General features: G+C 40.5%; 1 protein-coding gene across 2 annotated transcripts in view; it reads left to right on the plus strand.

Annotated features, from left to right (window-relative positions):
* Positions 1–9,503: 9,503 nt before the first annotated feature.
* Positions 9,504–23,275, plus strand: part of TRPC7 (transient receptor potential cation channel subfamily C member 7) — a gene marked incomplete at both ends in the record, with an annotated part of 72,811 nt that continues 59,039 nt past the window's right edge. For both annotated transcript variants that reach the window (XM_082323877.1, XM_082323878.1), the window contains one exon: positions 9,504–10,256. In XM_082323877.1, the coding sequence (XP_082180003.1) occupies positions 9,504–10,256 (753 nt within the window). The remainder of the gene's footprint in view (positions 10,257–23,275) is intronic.

A 23,275-nucleotide genomic window follows, 5' to 3' on the forward strand; every position in this document is an offset into this window, starting at 1 on the left:
TTGTGTCTGTGCAATGATATATTATTTCAAATGTATTTCAACAGCATAAGTGAGTATATAGCTGTGGTCTCTCTTTTTTTTTTTTTTTTTTTAATATTTTTTCTTTTTTCTTTTCACAGGATGTCTTTCCCCGCAGAATGCTGTTCTCCCCTGAACCTGGTAACATCCACATCCTTCTCATATGTTTACCCATCTGGGCTCTCCTGACTTTCTCAGTGAATTCCAAGAGGCCATAAATGGCGGCAAGAACAAAGCAGTCAGTGCGCTTTAGAGGGCAGAAAGTATCAGCACAGGAAGACAGTGTCAAAAGAGAGTGCGGTGAATCCTGCAGGTGTGGGTGCCTCCCACAACAGTTAAAGGTTAATATACTCTCCTCCTTATTCAAGCCATAAAAACTTAGTAGGAAAAGGCTCACCCTCCTCGCAATTGTGAGCACAGCTCAGGCTGCTGAAGGTAACTTAGCTGCCTGGGGATGTGGGATGAAAGCCCTACACCAGCTGTCTTTAAGGGTTTCTGAAAAGCATGGTCTGGGATGCTCTTATAGTGCCACTACAGAAGCCACACCAAGGTCTCAGTGGTCCCTGCTAAAATGGTCAGTGCCTGCACCCATCATTTCCCTCAGGTGTTTCCATCAAAAAACATCTTCAGCCGAGCTGATGACACAGATTTGAGACTGCAAGTTGGTGAAAAATCTCTTAATCAATGTCCTCGCTTCACCCAGTGCTGTGAGGGGGTGGGAAAGGGAGAACTTGGGGGCAAATCAACATCCTGCCATCCTCTCGCGTGTGCTGCTCAGAGAGTACTGCACTGCCTCCCACCGACACCTCTCCAAGCAGAGGGTTTCCTCCAGGCTTAAACTCCCGGAGACACGTCAGGTGAGGCGGGCTGGCGTTATTTGGTAATTGCAATGGGGTGCGCGATGAGGTGGGGATCCCCGCGCCTAGGTAAGGAGGAGCGGGTGGGCAGAGGAGTTGCACGGATGGGGAAGGACAGGGCTTAGAGAGCCCTGTGTGGCTGGAGTTGTATGGGAGGCGGTGGCAGCATCCCGGGGCGGGGGGCGGTCCTGGGAAGAACACCTGCTCTTACCGCTCGGGATAGAGTGCGGAAGAGTGCATCGGCGCTCCCAGGTACTGTTTGAAGTTGTTGTTCTGGCGGCTGTCCTCTGCCAAGCAAGAGAGGGGACTGATTGCATTGATTGATTATTTTGCGTGTTGGTTTCATTTACACCCCTCCACCCCCCCACACACACATATACACACACCTCCTCGGCCACCCCCTAAGAGACAAGATCTCCTAGGGAAGGCAGAAAACGATTTCGACCTGGGCACGGCAGACGGGGAGAAGCGGCACTAACCACTCCCAGCGGAGGGGCGGCACAGCCGGATGAGGCAGACGTGCGGCGTGTGAGGGGGGAGCCCCCGACGGAGCCCCCCGCCCCGCTGGGCAGCCGGCAGGCAGCCCTGCCCTCTCCAGGAAGGCTCTCTCGCCACGCCTGCTCTGGGGCAGCCGTTGGGAGGGCGCAGGGCCACTCGCCCAGCTCCGGCCGAGAAGGGGGCGCGCCGAAGAAAACCATCAAATCCAGACCTACAGGAGGAGAACGGCGTGGGAAGAGGGGGAGGGAAGACGGGGAGGACAACGCAACTCACATGCCAACCTCGCAGCAAGCTCTTCCTCCAGGAAGCGAATCCCCGGCGCTCCCGGGGACCTCTGCCCCAGCGGCGCCGAGGGGATAAGGATGAGGCACCGCCTCGACCGCGCCGGCGCCGGCCGCAGCACCGCGGACAGCGCCCGCCCCGTCCAGCCGCGCTGAGCGGCCCTTCAGCACCGCGGGCAGCAGCGCTTCAGCACCGCGGACAGCGCCGGCGGCAGCGCCATGGGGGGCCGCGCCCGCGCCCCGCCGCGCCCCGCGCCTCTGGAGTGAAGCCGACCCGGCCCCGACGCGCACATGTAAGCTGCTGCCCCTGCGGGGAGCGGCCGGCGGCCGCGGGGCTCTGCCTCTTCCAGAGCCGGCTCTCCTTTCAGCTCCTCTGAGAAGTGCCCTGGCTTTAATGCCGGTCCCCAGCTACGCACTGGGAAGTTTTGTTGGGGATAGAGGTGTCTCGGTGCGACTCGGTCTCCTACAAGCCTGGGTATGGGCTGGCGTGAGTGAGGTGGGTGGCTGCGTGTGAAATTGGTTTGGCTTTCTACCCTTTGAATTTGTGCAGACATACTTGGGTACCTTGAGTGTACCTCAAAGGGCTTACTGTTCGTTACCAGCCACATGGTTTGGTGCCACGCTGCTGTCTTCTTTTTTAGCTGCGTGAATTTTTTAAGGGTTTGTTTTTCCTGGAAACAGTGTGGCCAAGGTGGAATGAGGGAAAATGAGAGGTGTAAATATGGGAAACTCTATCATGCCTGTTGCAGCTTGCTGGGTCTAACGGTTGTCAGGAGTCCTCTCCACGTTTTTTCTTGTCTTGAAATAACTATGAAGTGAGCAATAAAAAGGGTGCAGCAATAGGGAAAAATGAAATACAGCCAGAACTGAGATTACCAGTTCTTTTCAGAGCTTTTTCTTTCTAATAGAACTGTTTGTTGAAAATCAGCGTTACACTGCCCCCTGCTTGCACAATTAGAAATATTTTTCGTTGCTCTCATCAGTAGTAAAAATTTATGAATGAACAGGTATTCCTCTGTTGTGTTCTCGATATCGTTTGATCCTGAGTTTTGAAGTGCTTCAACAGTGAGGGTGAATTTTTCCTAGTTCTCAAAAACAGATTAAAAACAAGTAGGACTCATTCTTGTCATGGCAGTTCATTTGGTGGCCAAACATGTTAATGAAGGGACAATGGGAGAAAATCTAAAAATAATCTTGACTTTGGTATATCTATCTCGCAGGTGTTCTATGATACCATTGTAATAATTAGTCATCTTCACAACCATATATTAAGGGGAAGAAAGCAAGGAAGGAAGGAAAAAAAAAATCCTACTACATATATTCTAAAACAAGAAGAAATTGAATACAAGAACCAAGGTGATTGTTTTATAGTGTATCCTGCTGCAAAAGTCTTGTATTGGTGTATGACATTGCTTTGAATGGGAAAAGAAATGCTGATGCTTAGTTTATAGGAAGGGGGAGGGCGAGACAACTGAGAAACAGTGGATGGGGTTTTGTGAAAGATAGCTGGTAGAAAGCCAAATTCCATTTCCTGTTTTCAAACCACATGGCAGAGCTGCCTCCTTTCTAACAGAGATCAGGGAGGACATGAAAATTTAGATGCTGGTAAAGATTTGGTGGTCTGTCCTCAATGTTTCGAGGTTATTGGCTTCAGACCGTATGCTTCATGACAAGAAGAGGATGGGAGTGTTAGTGTGTATCATTCATCAGCATCCTTTAATGACATGAGAGGCCTGGTTTGTCTTCCTGAATGTATCTTACACTGCTGTTTCTTAAAGGGATTTGAAAAGGTGTGGTTTTGCTGACTGCACCTGCAATTCCACAAGGAGAGAGATGTCTTTTCAAACTTTGACCTTGAAATATCATTTTCTTTTACCTATATGAGCAGTGAGAATGGTGGGGAGGGGATATTACTTCCTGCAACTGCTTTGTAGAACTACTTTGCAAGTGGATGAATATCTGCCTGAATAGAGCTAAAAAATTCTATTAATTGTCCCTAGATATGTATATAACTTTTCATGTAGGAGAAGGACCGTGTTGCTAACAGTACTGAATTAGTATTTCGGACATCCTAAGATTAAATAAAATGGTACTTAAGCATTTCAAACCATAGAAATCTTTGGAATAAGCTGCTGTTAGTCAAAAGCAACCACCTCAAATGATATTGAGACTGTATACATATGTGAAAATGGATATTCAGCAATATGTGAAAAAGAACACTTAAAACTTTTGTTTTAAAGGATGACATCTTAACTTAAAGTAGGATTTAGAAGGCTATTTAAGATATTGGAGAAAAGGAGGATATCGGAGAGCTCTGGTAATATATGCCTACACAGCATTTGAAATGCCAGAGTAGCCTATTGCAGATAGGACAATAAATGTGTGCAGTTTGTGTTCAATCTGTGCTCCTGACCTGAAGTCTAGAGTCTGCTACAAAATATGTTGCAAATTTTTTAACTGAAAGATGCAACATCCTACTACTTTTGCTCTGAACGATTTGACTTACTCTTTTAAATGGATTCGTTTCTGTATCAGTTTGTGTCTGCTTGTAGAACTTAATTTCCTTAATTTTTTTCATGTTTATAGCATGTCTTGGATGATCAGGTTTTCTGTGTGAAAGCAAGGTGTAATAGAGGAAAATGGTCCATTTGATGTATAAGAGCTGTGACAATTCCAAAGAGGCCTCAGGGATTCTGCAGGTTTTATGTGCCCTGATTTTTTTTTAGAAATATTGGTGTAAGTAGAAAGAAAAATAGTAAGTAAAGTGTTAATCTGAGTTTCTGAGGCTCTGCAGGAACCGAGGGTAATGCTTTCAAAATGGCTTTCAGAAACTTAAATTTCCTTTTCAACTAGACAGAGTCAATGTCTCATCAAAGCCTACTCTGATGGTTGCTTTACTCAATGTGGGCCATAGTAATGGTTACTTACCCGAAGTTTCTTCTGTAGTTTCTGGACAGAGGGGGCCATTGAAAGGGCACAGGGAGACTCCTGCCAACCTCTCTCCACTCAGTGAAAGCAAACCCAAAGTGTAGTCAGAGACCATAAGTTCCTAAAGCTGCTGTTGCAAATGCCCTGCACAATTTTTAGGCTTTAAGACAAGTAAAGGTTGACATCACCTGAGAATTCTAGAATTGCTGCAGTACCTAGTACCTATTGATTTCAATACCTATTCAGACTTCGGAAGTTTTAAAAACTCAGGCAGATGCTATTCAGCTTGTCCTACATGCTTTTAAAGTTCTGGTTCAAACCCATGGGTAAAAACTCCAAAAAGCATAAACTCTTAAAGCATTTAGGCCTTTGAACACTTTCTCCAAGCCTTAGCTCTAGGTGGTAGTCCTGACCCTCCCTAGGTTCTTGTGTGGGACTAGAGAGGCGGCAGAAGGTCCTGCATGGCATAGTCTGGAGCACTATGGAAAGGAGGATCAAGGGGAAAGGACATTTGCTGGGGTAGGCTCAATATGTAGCTGCCCAGTTTCCTTCCTGTGTCTCCCTGTCCTACATGTCTGGCACTCAGACCAGTTAAGAGGGTGTGGTTGCAAAAAAGGAGAGTTTCAGCTTCAACAGTGCTTTCAGTGACACCACACTAAGAACAAATCTCATGTTACGCCATGTTCCCTTTTCAGATGTTGAGTGTCTCAGTGCCTAGTACTGTCAGTGCAAGCTGCAAGGACCTACTCTAAGCTGCTTTAATTAGAAGCCAAGATGCTCCCAGAGGATGATTTGTTAAGAGCTAAATCACCTTTCAGAAATTGCTATTCTTCTCCACTCACCACAGGAGCCCAGACATCTTATGGCTCCCTCAGCTGTGTAAAGCTGGATGCACTTTGCTGCAAGCAGTGCTTAGGCACTGAAATTTTTGGTTTTCTTTTCCCAGAACATTTTCTCTCCAACAACACTGCATACATTGTCATTCTTTCCTAGAAAAACACAATATTTAATTGCAGTGCCTGATGATGAGTTTGATCACTAGCTGTCTCAATAAAATATGCAAATACAGAGTTATTTCAATGCAAAGCACCTTTAAACAAAAATGGTAAAATAAACGCAATCAAGTTACAATTACTTTTTTTAAGAGGGCACATTACACACGCTCGGTAAATATGATTAGTTCTAAACCTGCCTGCACATAACTGAAAAGGAGAATAGAAAAAGGTGCTGAGTACAGTCATGACATTACAGTAGGGTTCAGTTTCTAAGATCTTCAGCTACTGCATATATTACTCTTTGCACTACCACTTCTCTATCACGATTCAGTGCTCAGGTCAAATATAATTATAACTTTCTTTTCAGAACAGGAGTTGATAGCTGAGTATTTCTCATGAAATTATTCAAAGTTAAAAGTATAATTTTTTATTCATCTCCTCTTCTCTATAAAGATGATAAAGTGCAATAGCTGAGATATTGATCTTCCCTGCTCATGAGCAAGACTGGGGGTCATAATTCATCTGAGGTGAAGCCCTCTGAATTATGGTGCTCTTGCCCTTACCTGCAGGCAGTGGAGATCAATTCTGTGCTGCAGGGACATCCCTGCAGAACATTTATTGTAAGATAAATGCTGTATAGTAATTACCTTTTTGGAGGGCAGGTATGCTTTTCTGTTTCCTCTTTTTCTGGCACAATTGCTGCTGCTAGAAACAGTGTATGAAACCAGTGCTTTCCCTGAATTGGAGAAAGTGAAATGAAGGTCGTTTTTTTGGCATGATATTACATATGCAACAAACTGGTGTGAATTACCTCTAGGCCAAGCTCTAACCTCCTTTCTCAGGCAAAAATCTTAAAACTGGGGCAATGGTAACAGTTTAGGTAGTTTTATGTTTACTTTGTGTGTAATTGAAAAGTTATCTGTCCCACCTATCTGGGTTCTTATTTAGAGGTAATAATACATCAGTAGAGAAAAGCTTTCTAAGAAAAAAGAACGAAGTATCATGTATTATACTTGGGCATCAGGCAAAATATCTAATAGATTCCTTACTGCTGGAAAAGCTCCATGTTTCTGAGCTGCTTCTAGTACTGACCATTAAATATAACAACAAATATAAGGTTGCAAAGTATCTTACCATACAACATTTTTAGAACATAAAAACGTATGGGTTTTGAACATCAGAAAAGCCCAATGGAACTCCTCCAACTTGAAGCAGCTATTGCAATTAACTGCCCTAAAATATTTAGGCATGGGCAATCCTGCCATACTCATGGGTCATCACTGAGTGGCTACTGGAGGTGGGTCATTTTCCACTTGATCTCTGCAACAGTTGCTTAAGCCATCACCAGCTCATCCTTTCTTGTTGCTTAACATTTTAAGAGGATTAATTTAACATCCAGGAAATCCCAAGTAAAGTGCTTTCTGGTACTATAAGTCCCCATTTAACAAAGTCACAGTTCAGAAGTGTTTATTTGAATGTATAGTCCTTACTTGAACTCAGCAAGGCTTCAGTGCAGGTTTAAAACTTAAATGTTGTCCGGAACAGCTAAGGACATGGGCTCCAGTTTAGATAAGCACTTTTGCATGTGGTTAAATATTTCATTTTAAACACGTTAGTCCTCTTGGCCTCACCGGGACTGCTTCTGAGATGAAAGATAATTGCTGGGGACATTGCGTGTGTGTGTGCATGCGCATGCATATGGGTTTGCAAAATTCAGACTACACTGAAATCAATGGAACTTGTACTGTTGACTTCCAAGGGCCCTCAATTTTACCCCAGGTATTTTGCTGCTTTAGAGGCCTCTGTCTCCCTGTTAGTGTTGGATATATTAACGGTATATTTTTTTAGCTGGCATTGTTTTCTCTTGTAGAAAACTTGATGCGATCTTGGGAATTAATTTACTTAACTATACGTCCTTTGTTATTCTTATGTCCCTCGTCTCTGTGTTCTTCTTCAACTTTCAACCACACTGGAAGGTATTAGTTTTAAGATTCATACAGCACTTTATCTCTCAGTGGAGCATGGGATGATATGTTCAGTTTCTTCCAGCTTTTATTAAGTTGTTGTACTGATGCATTAAAGCTTAGGGGAAGAGGTTCTTAATCATGAAACTTGCTTTCAACTTTGTATGGTCACAAAATTGCTTTCTTCGGATTTGTTTAAATTTTAATATAGCTGCTAAAAATTTGCTGTAAAATTTGTTTGGAACTCTTCAGTACTAGGTTCCTGTTCTAGATCAGTAAAAAAGTGATGAATTAAAATGATAGATGCGTATGTGTATGCTATTTCCTTGAGAACAGCTACCTTGAGAATTTCTGTGTGCTGGCACTTTAGGTATTTTGAGTGTTTCTGATACCCTCTGTTTTCCTGAGTTTTTGCTTGATTGCCTTACTCTTTTTCTTCTCCTGAAGAACATATTCTTGAAGGCAATGTATCTACTCCACTTTGTCTCCTGGCATCTTTCCCTCTCGTCATTCACAACAGCATTTTCAAACCCCAGTAGTATTTTTTCAGAGCAACATATGAACTTTTCATTGACTGAAGGTCAAAACTGACTTGGAGAACAGATGGAGCATGGAAAGAGGAACCTTTGCTACCCAATGACCATTAACACCTGCTTATTTGTTACATCTGCCCACTGCAGCTTAGAGGCTCCTGAAAATTTTACCCAAGTGATGTAGCACTTGCTATTGGACTGAGTGCAAATGCTTTTTGTGAAAGAGGCATTGTTTTTACCTTTTTACTCAGGCTGCACATTCTGTGGGTTTGGGATGGCAATTAACTCCACGTGATTAGGCTCTAAAAGAGGGACTATGATTTTGTTGAGATGCTACTGCAATAAAATGAAAAAAGAGCAGCAACATCGAGATGGCACTGAAAGCAAAGTGTGAATGCTTCAAAAAGACAGATTTAGGCTTTCAGTTAATTTCATACAACAGGATTCTTATTCCCCCTCGAGCATGGTTGCACATAGCATAGTCCCAGAGAAGGTAGAATAAGGATAGTTTTTCTCTGTCCCACCAACTCCAAGTGAAGGCATTTCAGCCAAGTAATCAGTGGGGAAACTAATGACCCTTTCCAATCTGCCTTCTGTTTCTGGTCAGATACCTGTGTTCTTGTTCTGCAGCAGCTGTCTGAAGGATGCTTACTGGGGAGTGATGTGACACTAAATCAGGAGTTATCCCTGTGTTTTATCAGACTGGCCCCTGGATTTAGGTACTTGTTTTTAGAGTAGCTGGCAACTGTATTTTAATGAGAAAATTAGTCATTCAGTAAACTGATATAGATCAGGAAACAGAAAAACGATATTACGTAGCATGAAAAAAACAGTGAATAAATAGGTGGTTTACTTGTACCAGCTGAATCTTAGCAGAATATGCAATATATTTATCCTTGTTACTGTGTGTTTAAAATTAGAAGCATGCTTTTTAACTTTATGGAACATACTTTATTGGCCTGATCCAAGGCCTGTTCGCATGGGGAGGCCTGTTAACTTTCTTTAGCTTGCCTTGTGCCCTCAAGGATAAAACTCAAGAAGAGTAAACAGGAGAACCATTATGTCGTGGATATCATTCCAAAATAGTGTGTAATGAAGTTCTAAACAATAAAAATGGAAAACAATGTGTTCATACTTTTTTTGGCTATTTCTCAAGTTAAGAATGTGCTATGTATCCTTGTTGAAATCCAGAAGGGTGTACAAGTCAGAAGAGAACTTGTCTGTTGTTCAGAAAACTAATCTTCTTTATTCCACATGTATCCTAAATGACTTTAAACAACTGGTCCACATCATAAAAAGTTAGCAAGATCTGATCATAATGAGATATTTCTAACCTTATTTCAGGTTATGTGAGATTATAACTCTCTGAGAATATAACCAACCTTCCTTTCCGGTTTTCTGCAGGTTGAGAAACAGCAATTGTAAAAACATGCATCGAAGGCACACAACCCTTCGGGAGAAGGGCCGGAGGCAGGCCATCCGGGGCCCAGCCTACATGTTCAATGAGAAAGGCACCAGCCTGACTGCAGAAGAGGAACGCTTTCTCGATTCTGCAGAATATGGCAACATTCCTGTTGTGCGAAAAATGCTGGAGGAATCCAAAACCTTGAACTTTAATTGTGTTGATTATATGGGACAAAATGCCCTACAGTTAGCTGTAGGGAATGAACATCTGGAAGTGACGGAGCTCCTCCTCAAAAAGGAGAATCTTGCTCGAGTTGGAGATGCACTTTTGTTAGCCATCAGTAAAGGATATGTGCGCATTGTAGAAGCAATATTGAACCATCCAGCCTTTGCACAAGGACAGCGTCTCACACTCAGCCCCCTTGAGCAGGAACTGAGAGATGATGATTTTTATGCCTACGATGAAGATGGAACTCGGTTCTCCCATGACATTACCCCTATCATACTTGCTGCCCACTGCCAGGAGTATGAAATTGTTCACATATTACTTCTAAAAGGCGCGCGGATTGAAAGGCCACATGACTATTTTTGCAAGTGCAATGAATGTATTGAGAAACAGAGGAAAGATTCCTTTAGTCACTCTCGATCGAGAATGAATGCCTACAAAGGATTAGCCAGTGCTGCTTATTTGTCTCTTTCCAGTGAAGACCCTGTCCTTACTGCTTTAGAGCTAAGCAATGAATTGGCCAGACTAGCCAACATTGAAACTGAATTTAAGGTAATTTACCACTGTGCCTTTTTCCTTGGGCTGAATGTGTTTGGGGTATTGTATGTTTTACATGTTTGATCAAGTCTTGGTTTGCCATTTGAGGGGGTGGGGGAGGAAACGGAAGCTACAGAAACTGCTAGATGTGTTAACTACAGATAGAATCAGATCACTGTGCATTCTCCAGTTAATAAATATTTGGAACTGAATATTGCATATTATAGCAGAGCCATCCTTACTTGGAGTTTTTATGTTGCACACTGTGATTACTTAAAATCTCTAGTTTGCAGCAGAATAAAAATTAGATTATTACAAAAATGGAGACTCATTTTTTGTAAGAAAGGTAAGTCTTTTTAATTGAGCAATCTATTTTAGAGGCAGAGCTCTAGAGGTTGGTTTAATGGCTTAAGAATCCAGTACATCTAGTTCTGTTACAATGATAAAAGATATAAATTAAGCAATTTTGGTTCCCTGTAAAATAATTTACATTGCGTTACATCTTAATGGTTTGGTACTGCATCTATATACGATGAATTTCATGAAAAAGGAGGAGAGAAATGATCAAGAGATTGTTATGAAGTTTATCATCATGCCAAACATAGCAGTGGAACTTGCAGAACTCTTATAAGTTATTCAAGATTTCGATTATCATAATGAGTTTGTAAATGTCCAATGTCATTTGCATTTTTTCTCTAAGACATTTACATGACATAAATTGCATTGTCTCCCTTTCTAAAATAAATTAGTCATGAAAAAAACTCATTTTCAGTGGCTCAGTCATCAACATAAGACTGTTTTCTGACTTATGACTATTGTGCAGCTACAATCACTATTAGTGACACAGGGGTAATAAAATCTATGATGTTGTGAGTGAACTGGGGTAGGATGCCTGCCAGGAATCCATTATTTTTAATTTAGAAAACTATTCAAGTGTTAAAGCATCCATTTCGGGATTTGTAGCTATATGCTGTCCAATTTAAAAGCAAGAAAAAAGCACATTCTCAGGCTATTGTCTTTGAAACTCTGTAGTAAGTCTCTAACAGGAAAAAAATACCCAAACCACTGAGCTCTTTTGGCAGTAAAATTAGGGCAAAATCTTGCGAACTCTTTTTACCCATGTGAATCAGAATTGCAAAGACATAATAATTCAAAAGGGAGTTTTTACTTGCATGGCATTCAGTCCTAGTGAAGCAATCTCTTTGGGTTCAGTGAATCTGGCTGCTTGAGTGAGGGTTACTCCAGTGTGAAAGCACTGTGGGCTCACACCCACAGTTAACAACATTAATATCTCATTAATGTTCCAGCTTCTTTTCAGTAGAAAAATATATATTGTGTGAAGCATGAGCAGCCTCAATATTGCATGCCTGTCAGTTGTGATAAAATCTGTTTCTACCAGAATCCCTCCTTTTCTTCACAGAGCTGCCAGCATGGTCTAGATTGGCACTGGCAGGTACATGAATCCTCCAGGAGCAAACAAGCAATCAAATGTTAAATAGTCTCATGGTGGTTATATCTCCACAGCATTAGCAAATGGATGTGAGTAAATCAATACTGGGAAAATCATTAGCAACTCTTTGCCAAATTATTGTATTTCCAGAAAGGCTTTCCAGTTTCATTGCCGTATTGGAAGGTTCTGTCCCAGACGCATCTACGTATGTTAGTGCGGTACCTCAGAAGTACACATACCATTAGTTTACTTCGAAGTTGTCATGTTCCTTTAGTATATTAATACTTCCAGAAATAAGAAACCTCTGAAGATTATAATGTATTCTCACTGTAGGAAAAAAATCAGATATATGCATTTATGCAAAAATATTTATTCTTATTAACATAATCAGTGTGATGTGGAATAAAGTATTAATAAAACAGGAGGGTTTTTTTCACGGAACATGACATTTTGAGAATTCATTTCTAGAAAAGAATGCAATTGCTGAAAATGTATTTAAGGAGTCCACAAATAATGAAAATTTATGAAATCAGACAAGCACCAGAGGACTTATTTTTGTGCCTTAAAATCATACTTTCCCAAACTTTTTACTTTTTATTGCTAAAGTTCTGTAATTAACATTGATGCTTAACAGATTTATAAAATTATCACTTGGGATTATTTCAGAATAGTTATTTATGTGCGATCTTAGCAATACAGTTTTCAGGAGGTACAAAAAGTCCTTGAAATGGAAGGACATGAGCAAGATTTTAATAATGTAGGTGGACAAATAGTAATTAAGGGTTAGATAACCTGCCTCTGAAGAAACTCCTAGCAAGAGCTAATTAAAATATAAATGCAGTGCCTCTCACCTGCTGCTTGCTGCCCTAAATCTCTTATGCAATAGCAGTGTTTAGCACATCAGACTGAGGAGCCAGTACATGCACTATGGTTTTAGAGAACATGAAACTTTTTAGGTGAGTTGCCTCTTTATATAGATATGAAAGGTGAAACAAAACAGCAACATGAACCACTTTAAAGGAGAGAAGTTGCATGAGCTGTGGTTGGCTACAGTTTGAGAGAGACTCCAATGAAGACTACTAGGTGAAAATCATTTTATCCATTCTTTTTTGCAGCAGCAGAAGCTGAATAGATTGTTCTCACCCTAAATTGCTAAGATTCAGTCATACACTGCAGTTCTTACTAAATGTCTTTGCCTAAGCATCGCACAACACAAAGTAGTGTGGGAGTCTTATTAAGGTGAAAATGGGAGTCTGGACATATGCTAGACCACACTGCTGGCCTTTGGCAGCCTTTCTGTTGACCAATCAATAGGTCTTTAATAGCAACAGTAGATGTTCTAGCTATCAGTCTGGAGTGGATATACTGCCCTATTGAACTCCTTTCTTGATGTGTTGATTTTGGCTCAAAAGCAAGGTCAAGACAGTCAGCTGCTATGTGGCTTCCCACATGCTGAAGAGAATAATAAGAGTGGAGGCTTGGAGCTGGAAGAAAGAGGGAAGCTGTCAGAGCTGATCAATGCTGATGGTTTTACTGGAGCAGGTAGTCTATTGGGGTAAAACAGTGCTTTTTCACTGAAGCTTAGGTGAGGCCACAGAAGATGAGGATCTGTCCCAGTATTTAGAACAAGTGTATAGTTTGGGTCAATGTTCCTGTGCCATTATTTCAAGCAAATGTCAGCTTTTGCAGTGCTTATTGATAAGGGGGAAAAAAAAGTAGAATAATGTTACTTTCACATAGAAACAATTCAGTTTTTTCCCTTGAATTCTCTAGTGTCAAAGTCTTGCAAAGAAGTTTTCTTATTAATGGGAGAAAACAAATTGCTTTGAAAGATGTAATCCAGGAGTCTAAAAATAAATAATCCGACCCAAAAAATCCCCCTTCCCCAAAATAAGATGAAAAATATTGAACTGATTGTTTCTACTGAAAATATTAGTAGTGTGATTGCAGGAAATGTCCTGGCAATTAGCCTAGAAATGGGATGGTTAGGAAACCCCTCAGAGGCGGATTCTTGACATTTCAGAAGAGAAATACATGTCAGAATTACTGTGCATGTTTGCAGGTCTTTATGCAATGACAACCTTCCATAGTGGAGGAAGCCCAAGTTGAAAAAACAACCTTAACTCAGTGCTTTGCCATTTTTGTATACCCCATTTGAAAGCTCAAAATTAAGAAACAGTTCATGACTTTCTCATTCTTTCCAGTTTTCATTTTCTGTTTGAAAAAAAAAAAAAAAAAAAAAAGTAAATCAACACCCACTGGAACAAGGGCAATACATATCAGGGGCCTGGTTTAGTCCACTGGATTAGGCCCTTGGTCTCTATTGCCCTTGGAAAGAGACAAAGAGAGGGGAGCCTTCCTCCCTTTAGGGACTAGAGGGATCCTAGCTCTGCTAGGCTGAAGTTATTTGTTTTCTCCCTCAAAACAGCTTCATATTTTAATCACTGGCCTAATGGCTGTTTTCCACCCTTTGTGGAAAATTACAAAGCACATTAATTTTGTCCTATATTTCTGTTTTAATTTTACTTTTGATTTCTAAGTGAAATAAATGCCTCCATTTCCCACCCAGTTGTGCCTACAGTCTGCAGAAGCATGGTCACTAATGAAATGCCATCTTAGAATTTAGGCAAATTATAGCTTAATACCTCCTAATCAGTTTGTATATATCTCACATTGTGTTAAGACATTTTACAGTCTCTAAGTAGAGCTGAGTGTTAAACACAGATGACTGTAAAAGATGCTAAGCATCTGAAGCTACTGGGCCATGCTGTGCTTTTACTCAAATTGAAAAAAATATGTCTCCTCCCATTTCTTTCAAAGTCGGCAGACCCTGGGCCTGAGTCGTAAAGCAAATAATCCTTCTCTTATCTACCAGTATATTCTGTTTGTTTTGCTCATGCAAGTAAGCTTGATGTCACTTCCAGTGTGAATAACACAGCCAGGATTTGTCCATATGAACAAGTCATCACCCATGAGCCAGGCTGATGAGTTGCTCTCCTCTTTGGTCCAGAGAAATCAATCTTCCTCATGTCACCTTGGTGTGAAAACGTATGCAGTTGTCCTCACAGTTACCAGCTGTCCTCAGCCAGGTGACTCATTTCTAAGACTGGAATATTAAAAGCAGAATCAACAGAATCATTTTTATATGTCCACTGAACCCCTTAGGAGATTACATTTCTAGCAAACAATCTGCAGGAAATACCCTTGCAATTTTCTTTAACAGCAGCATTAGGCTTAATATTATAATACACATCCTGGAAACAGCGAGTAAAATGCAGAATAGCTCTGTATGCTCTCTTTTTAAATCTGTGACTGTGCATTCCTGTTTCTGGTGAGATCCCACTCTGCACCCACATCTGTTTTACAGCCTTGCAAGCTTTCAGGTCAGACTACATGCTTGTGTATATCAGGAAACATCCTTGTGATAAAGACAATCGGCCAATTCATTCCATTTAGCAATCCAGACAAATTAAATTACAGAATTGCAAAGAAGGCTATGAAAAGATGTCACCAACCATGAGTGGTAAATAAGATCTCAGCTCCTGTTGATTAAAATGTTACTGAAGGCATGATCAAAACCACCACCTGGAAGACATGTGGTGCATGGTCTTTGTTTATCAATCCTACCAACATTGTCAGTTCATTTACTACAGCATAACATGTTTTGTTTCTAAATAATATGCCTCTTGATGTCACTTTTAACCATTGTCCTTTCTCTAAAAAAACATTACGATCTAAAAGCAGACCCTAGCTGTGAGCCTGCTCTTCTGTGTAGGTGAGCATCATGTCCAGACTCAGCTGGCTGATGGACTGCAACTGGCTGCCATGCTATTTGTGGGGAGTGATGGCTTGTGTGGCAGGAAGTCAAGCGTGTAGATGCCTACAGAGATATGCCTGCTAGGAACTGCTTGTTGTTTCATTGGGGCTGCAATAATGTAAAACAGCTGAGGCTCTAATCCCTAAATTCTCATGGTGCTGAAAGAGTGGCAAACCAGCCCTGGAGACTCAATGTCTTTTATCTGTTAGGGCTGATCTGGTATTCCTGCAGCACAGCTCTTGCTCCAGTAAGTTAGCCCCACCTTTTTTTCTACCTAAATATAATTCATTAACTTCACAGGATGTGCTTAGCCTAAACTTCTTAAGAGAAATGACCTTGTAAATGTTCTCAATATTTCTGGCTTTATCTCTGCAAATGAGAAATGGGGATGAGAACCTGCACTTTGAGGATGATGCTGTACTGCTGTTGCAAAGTAATAAGCACTGGTGTCTCTGGTTATATCTTGCTAAGAAGCTGCAGCATTTTAGGGTGTGTGGCTCTGTAGCATTGAAGACGACCTCCTAACCTCTTCATTTCTCAGGCCATCTGCAAATCATGAGCATTGCTGAGGATAAATACATCAGAGATTGTAAACTGCTTCCTTTCCCCATATTGATTGCTAAACTTGGTGTAATTTGATTTAATGAAAGAAGTCTAACTCTTCAAATACAAAATAAATAGCGGGGGTATTTTAAAATGTGTAAGAAAATAAGAGGGGATGGTAATAGAGAGAGAGAAAATAAGGTATAAAAATTATGTGAAGGCCTAAGAAAACTTGGCAAGAAGAGCTGACTGCAAAAGTGGAACTCTGTGGTCCTGACTGGGAAACATTTTAGCATGAAAAATATGTGCTGCATGGAGTTAAAAAAATCATTATTAGACTATTGCTTTTTGAAATGAGAGATAAAAAAATAGGAAAGGACAGAAAACATTAGGAAGCAAAATAGTAGGAAGGGGAAATACTTTGTGAGAATGCAGGATAGCAGTGAGCTTGGAAAAAGAAAAATTCTTGAAAACCATCAGGCTGTAAACCAGTAAGACTGCACTTAGAAACTGTGCTTCCTACCCAAACTGAACAAGCTCTTAGACTTGTTTGCTCTCAGGACTGACTGATCAGAGATAGCCTCTGAATCTCATCTCCCATTAAAAAAAAGAGATTGTCGTGGGAACCTCCCTAATTAGCCTCATGAACACGCTTGTAAATCAATCACTTAATTTTTCTGCTCTGACCCATTCTTCCTTGAGTGATCCTTTTATCCTTCATAATCTCTTACCTCAACATACTCTCTGACAGACGTCTTTCTACTGATATGTTTGGGAACACCTTTTATGAGTCGTATTTATTATTTCAGCAAGATGCTTTTTGAGGCTTTAGTGTTTTTATCCGGCCTTACTTCAGGTTTTAATTTAATTTTCCAGAATTTTTATTCTTTTCTATTGTTTTCTTCAAGACAGGACTTGTACTTTTAAAAAAGATGTTTTTTCATTTGTGCAACTTCCTTTTTTTCTGCTGTTTCACTTTGCTGGGTTTTAGGAAGACAAGACAGAAAGGAATTTCAGAAATCTGGCCAGGTAGGCAGAATATATTCACTCCCTTTTACTACTGTTTTTATTTTCTCCTGCACAAGTATCATCAATCTTACCTAGTTCCTGTTTTGAAAATTAAGTATCATCATTATAAATATTTTTGAGTATATGAATGGTCACTATTCCCAAGTGATCATCTCTCACAGCAGGTCCTGTACACAGCTGTGAAGCAACTGCTATTTCTCCTCCTGTGAATTTTCTGACGACAACTCCAAAACGCAGGTGCTTGGGAGTGAAAACCACCTCTTCCCATTGCATTCCTTTCCTTTGCTACCTCTTGTGACTCTCATTGCTAAATTTCTAATTGAGAGAGCAGGCCACTGGGTTATTCAGCTTTATCCCAGATCAATGCCTGATGGCACTGGGCTTTGATGTGTCTGGGCCAGAATATTCCTTTCAGACCCTTTTTCTGTTGCAATTTATGTTCTAATTAGCTTCTCAGCTTCTCCTGTTGTCTCTGTGCTACTTCAGTACCTTTGACTTCTCTAAGGGAAATCCCTGCTGCCTTTGAAGACATCTTCGTACTCAAAGTCAAAAGGATGACTCACTTTGTGATTCGTTTATCTAAATATGCATGATCCCTGAGAAAGGACAAAAATGTATGCATTGGTAAATGCATTTACACTGCTAGTGTAAAGTCAAAAGAGTTTTACACTTCTGTAGAAATGATGAAAGCTGCTATCTCTAAAGATAGGCTGGTAATCTATAATATTTTTTTTTTTTAAGTTTTTTGGATATGAACTGTTCCAGGTCAGTCTTTAATGAGAACATTATTTTTTCTTAGAGACAGGGTCAGGGATGCGGTTTGGTGGTTTTTTAGCCTTAAAAAAAGAACTGTTTGTTCTTTCTTTTTTCCCTCTCACCTAACAGACAATTTTCTCTACTGCCTTTAAAACATGTACATTTAGAAGCTATGATTCTTTTTTTCAATTTTCACTTGTGCAAGGCAAATGCATAAGCAGGTACAACCAATTACCCAACTCGTAATACAGGAAAGAATCAAGTCGCAGTAAAGCAGGAAAACAAATTTCCTATTATTAAAATTTTAACTTATTGTTGGAACAAATTAGGTATTAAAATAAGAGAGGAAATTAAAAATGATCATGGAAATAGCTTGGGAGAAGGAGAATATATTTAAGCCTTGTAGTGAAATTTGTGCTTTGCTCACTGAGTGGGACTCACTCTGCACATGAGGAATCCATTCTCTATGCTGTTCTTTTTCAGAGACAAATCCACTAGTAATAGATGCTACATTGGATTTGTTTGAGAGATAAATTAATTAATTGCAGATATGTTATGCATGGATGTGTAGCAGAGACTGTGGAAAATGGATGTAGAGAACCCTTCTGACCTTAAAAAAACCTTGAAATTTGTGACTCTTGTATTGTTCTCTTTAAATATTTATAAATTAAGAAATATCCTCTATATTTTGAGAGCTGTTATTGCAAGTGCTCTTTCTATGTCTGTTCTGTGATTAAATCATTTTCTGCCTGGCACATTGCCCAAGCAAAATGGTTTTAAAATGTTGCATGAGAATAAAATCTCCAAAGCTTTTGAGACTGGTTTAGAACTGATGCCAAAGCTGTGATGCCTGGAGGTGTCTTGAAAAAAATATATTTGTATCTGCGAATGTGAAGGTGTGTTAACATCTGTCTATGTCTATTCACAGTAAAGCAGAGTAGTAGATGCTGTGATTCATAGTGAAAGGCATAACTCAGCCAACTACAACCCATATCTGCACCTGGAAAAAAATAAGATCGTTATTCATGAAAGTTGTAATTCTAGTGACAGCACTAGCCACTGAGCAGTCACATAAAATTGGATCCTGGCCACTGCCTACAAGGTCAGTTAACCTACTTTATGGATGATTGAGTGACATTGTTGTTAAAGTCTCCCAGCTAACTTTGGTCAAAAAAGAAAAAGAAAACCCCTTTAAAAGGTGACAAAATACTTTCTGCAGGAAATTTTCTTTTTACTTTCCCAGAGGAACCAGCCCATGTCTCTCTTTTGAAAGAATGGAGGGGAAAAAAGATTCTTTCAACACAAATTAGAGGCACTGCATCAGTGTAAGAAAATGTAATATTTTAATTAATGCCTTAAGAGCTTTGCTCCCCTCAAAAAATTGTTTGGAGGAACCTTTTGGCATTTGGAGATGGCAAGACAGAAGCAACCCTGGAAATATTTGAATCTCTGGGAGAGTACAGCTGGGATACTTTTGTTTCCCATGATGCTACTGCAAGTGAGGCTTTTGGGAATGCCAGTTTGCACACTATCAGTGCGATGTTTATTACATTTTCAGGCTCCTTGGGAAGCAGTTTCTAGTCCTACTCAGTTAAGGATGAACAGCATTGCAACTGCAGCACTTACAGCTTGCTGTTACCAGTTTGATTGCATGTAACAGCCCTGATACTAGAGCAGGATTCCAGTTTTGGTGAGCAACAGCCATGGTCATAAAAATATAAAATAACATGGAATCCCCTTATAATCATTAATGGGAGACAACAGGTGGATTCATGAACTGGGTGGGAAGAGGAGAGCAATGGAAATAGTTCACATGATGAAGCAGCACAGCAGCTGCATCGCCCTTGTCAGGCATTTCAGAAGAGTTTTCATGTAAATAAGTTTTAAGGCAAACAATGTGACATTTTAGCCAGGTGGATAAGTGAAAAATCTGGAACCACTTGGAACTGAGCATATTTGAGTCACTTTAAGGTAATTTTGCTCCTGGGATGTCAGTGTTTCCTCAAAAATAAACAGCCAATCCTTTATCAAGAGTGCATTTCTGTCAAGTTGCAAAATCCCTATTAATGGACACTTTTATAGGGGACCTGAAGGGCAGGGGTTGGTAAGGGTGGTAAGCACAGTTAACTCCCTTACACATAAATAATACTGGGAGGAATCTGTAGCAAAAGACAGGAAAACCCAGCAATATTAATGTGTTTGTTCCTCCCCTGACAGAAACGTCTGATATTAAATCGCTGAACCTGAAGCTTCAGCACTCCAGTAAATGGGTTGCACCGGCGCTGTCAGTGTGCTTTCTCTCTGCATAAATGGCTGGTGACTTTTATTTTTCTTCCTCTTGTAGCCTGCTGTAGTGATTATATTAAGTCTAGGTTTTCCATATAGTTCTTAAATCCTGGGTATGATGAGGAATTTAGAAATTAATTTTTGTTATGTAAGGTGACTTTTATAAATCATTTTGAACTGTCAAGGCCTAGTGGCAACTAATTTTACTGAGCCATGATTTTTAGGAAATATATATGTGTGTGTGACATCTTACATAGAATAACTTTGAGTGTATTGAATATATTAAGAAGAAAGGGATTTAGAGTTGAGAGATCTCCTTTTCATCCTTCTTGAACCTGAACTTTTGATAGTGAATACAAGGGGAGAGTCATTTACCTTTGATACAGACAATCTCTGAATCTTTTGTAGTCAGGGTGAAGCATAATAAAGCTTGTAGTATGTTAATCGGGAATGTAAAGTCTTTTGACTAAGTAGAAGGAAAAAAAACAACCGACATTTTGAGATAATTTGTTGTGTGTGGAAGGGATTTGTAAGAAGACAAGGTTAAATACAGGATTATATTAAGTTAAAGTTACTGTGATATAAAAGCAAGTGAAATAAGGTTAAATTGAATATAGTGCCCATGTGTGTTGTGGAGTCATATGCACCACATTTAGCTGAGTAAAGGTCAGTAGTTAGCTGGCGTGAAGATTTAAGTGGCATTTACCTGGCGTTAGTGAAAGTGATGCTGTTATACCTGTTCCTTGCTCTGTTTCTTCTTCTCAGAGACAAGGAGTTAAGAAAATTGTTTGGTTTTAGAAATGACTGATTTTAGGAATGAAGATGGTTTGCCTGCATTTTGTTAGTCTTTTGTGTGCAAGCACTACTCCCTACAACAGCTTTTTGAGTACAGATGCTTAGCAGGATGTATCTAACAGTTATAATGACTGTCACAAATCCAGCAGACAGGCAACAAATAATTTAGAAATACTTTCAAAATTTTTTTAAAGATAAAAACTTCAGCTTACCACAATGTTATTACTTCCACATTTTGTATTTTGTAACAGCTTTAACATGGGAGAAAAGCCCCAGTAGTTGGCAAAATCATGGCTCATTTGACCATCATATCCTCTTTGGATTTATTGAAACCATGATTTCATCCTCACCCTTTGAAAGGAATTTGTAAAGTGAAGTTGGTGGACTAACTGGTGGGTCTGATCTGAGGCTGACCACTGCTCATGGATTCCTCTCTTCGCACAAATGAGAAATAACAAATAGCATCTTGGATTAAGAGATCCATCAGAGCAGTTGTATGAGTAGGTAGGATTTATGCACTACCACAACCTTTCCCAACGATCTGGGCTATCCCACAGAAGTTTATCTTTGCCTCTCAAGTCTCTAAGCAATTAAGGGGAGACAAACTCCTCTGTGCCATCTCTTGCTGTTCTCCTGGCCTCCCAGCCCAGGTGCCAGGGGGCTTTCTGCTTGTGCAGGCAGATGGAGGCTGCTGCTGTGGAGCCGAATCACCCGGGACTGCGCTCAGCCACAGCCCTCGCTGCGGCTCCAGAGAGGAGCAGCTCGCGTTTCTCTGCCAGGTTTGCTGCCAGCTGCTAGTAGCACTGTGATAAATCAGGGGAATGATTTGGCCTGTTGCCTGTGTTTAGTTAACAGTGACAGAGTGTTTTCCTTTCTTACCCACTGAGTGTGCAAGACAAAATGAGTCCTGGTATTCAGACTGGTGCACCTACTCCATGGTAATGTAGAGAGGGCTCCTGCCACCTGCAGCTGGCTGTTTTGAAAGGAAAGGCATTTTGGCCCTTTCCATCCTAGTCACTGGATCCTCTGCAATGAGTACAGAGCTTGTATGACTTTGAGCTTGCCCTTACTAGCACATTCACCATTCATCTTAGAGAGCTTTCTCAGAGCACTTACTGATATAAAATTACATAGTGATGCAATTACTCTGCCTCCTCCCCTCAGCAATAAATGGTACCAGGAGGGGGTATACTCTAGAGCACCAATGATGAAGACATTTTTCTGGAAAGACAAAATCAAATTATTGGTGAGGAAAACAGGAGGGAAATGATGCTATCACTATTGCAATATCAGTCCAATACAATATTGGTAAGCTTTGTGTTTAATTAGTAACACCAAATGCCCAAGCATTCAGCGAAAACCAGCATTGGTTTTTAGGGAATAGTTAGGAGCCTGGCAGTTTATTATAAGCAAGATGACTGGTTTCCAAAAACTGCTGTTCATTATTCACATTGGGCAAGGATATCTACTGGAACTACAAATGAGCATAATTAGGACTATTGCTCTGAATAAAATAGTAATACTAGATCAGCAGATGGGAGAATGGAGTCAGGTACGTTTATCCAAGGCACTGTAGGGGATTAATATCATATTAATGAATGTGAACGAAGTGACACATTCTGAGGATCTCAAGTCCAACGTTAAAGAGGATGCAGATGGGAAGTGATTGAGTTTATCCTTCATTGTGGTGTTAATTGTTGTTATTGTAGATAATTATAATGAACTCATCCTCACTGCATCTAGGCAGACTATCCACTGGATTGTGGATAAACAGGAATGATATACAAACATTTTACATTGCCACAAAATGGTGCTAGGTACTTTAGTGTCTATGGCTTTTTGGCACTTACATGATCAAAAAAGGCGATTTCCTGGAATATAATTTGTTGCAGAGAACTTTACACCAGTGCAGCATGGAAATTGCTCATTGCCAAGTGTGTCATTTCATTGTCACTACCCAAGCCCAAGGATCTGGTCTCATTTCAGAACAGAGAAATGTAATTATACACTTTTTATATTCATATTTCTGCTTAAGAAAGTGCTGCAGCATCACTTCTAAGTCTGCTCTTCTTAGAAAGAGGATGATAAGAGTGCTCTGTGCCAGGACTCTGCAGCTGGGATCACATTTTTCCAAAGTGCTTGGTTGCTGCTTAGGTGCTGTGGGGACCAGAATTTCATCCACTCTGATGCTTGTGACTAGTTTTCCAAGGAGCTGTTGTTGCTGGACTTTGGGAACTGCGGTAGTTGGCTGTTTGAGATCTGGAAGACATATGGTTATTTTAGTTATCGATGTAAGTTGTATTATGGCTCTCAGTTAAACCAGCATTCACTTGCAGGCTGGATTTAGAAGGAGTCTTT

The sequence above is a fragment of the Platalea leucorodia genome (genome assembly GCF_965183815.1).
Source record: "Platalea leucorodia genome assembly, chromosome: 11".
NCBI classification, from domain to species: domain Eukaryota; kingdom Metazoa; phylum Chordata; class Aves; order Pelecaniformes; family Threskiornithidae; genus Platalea; species Platalea leucorodia.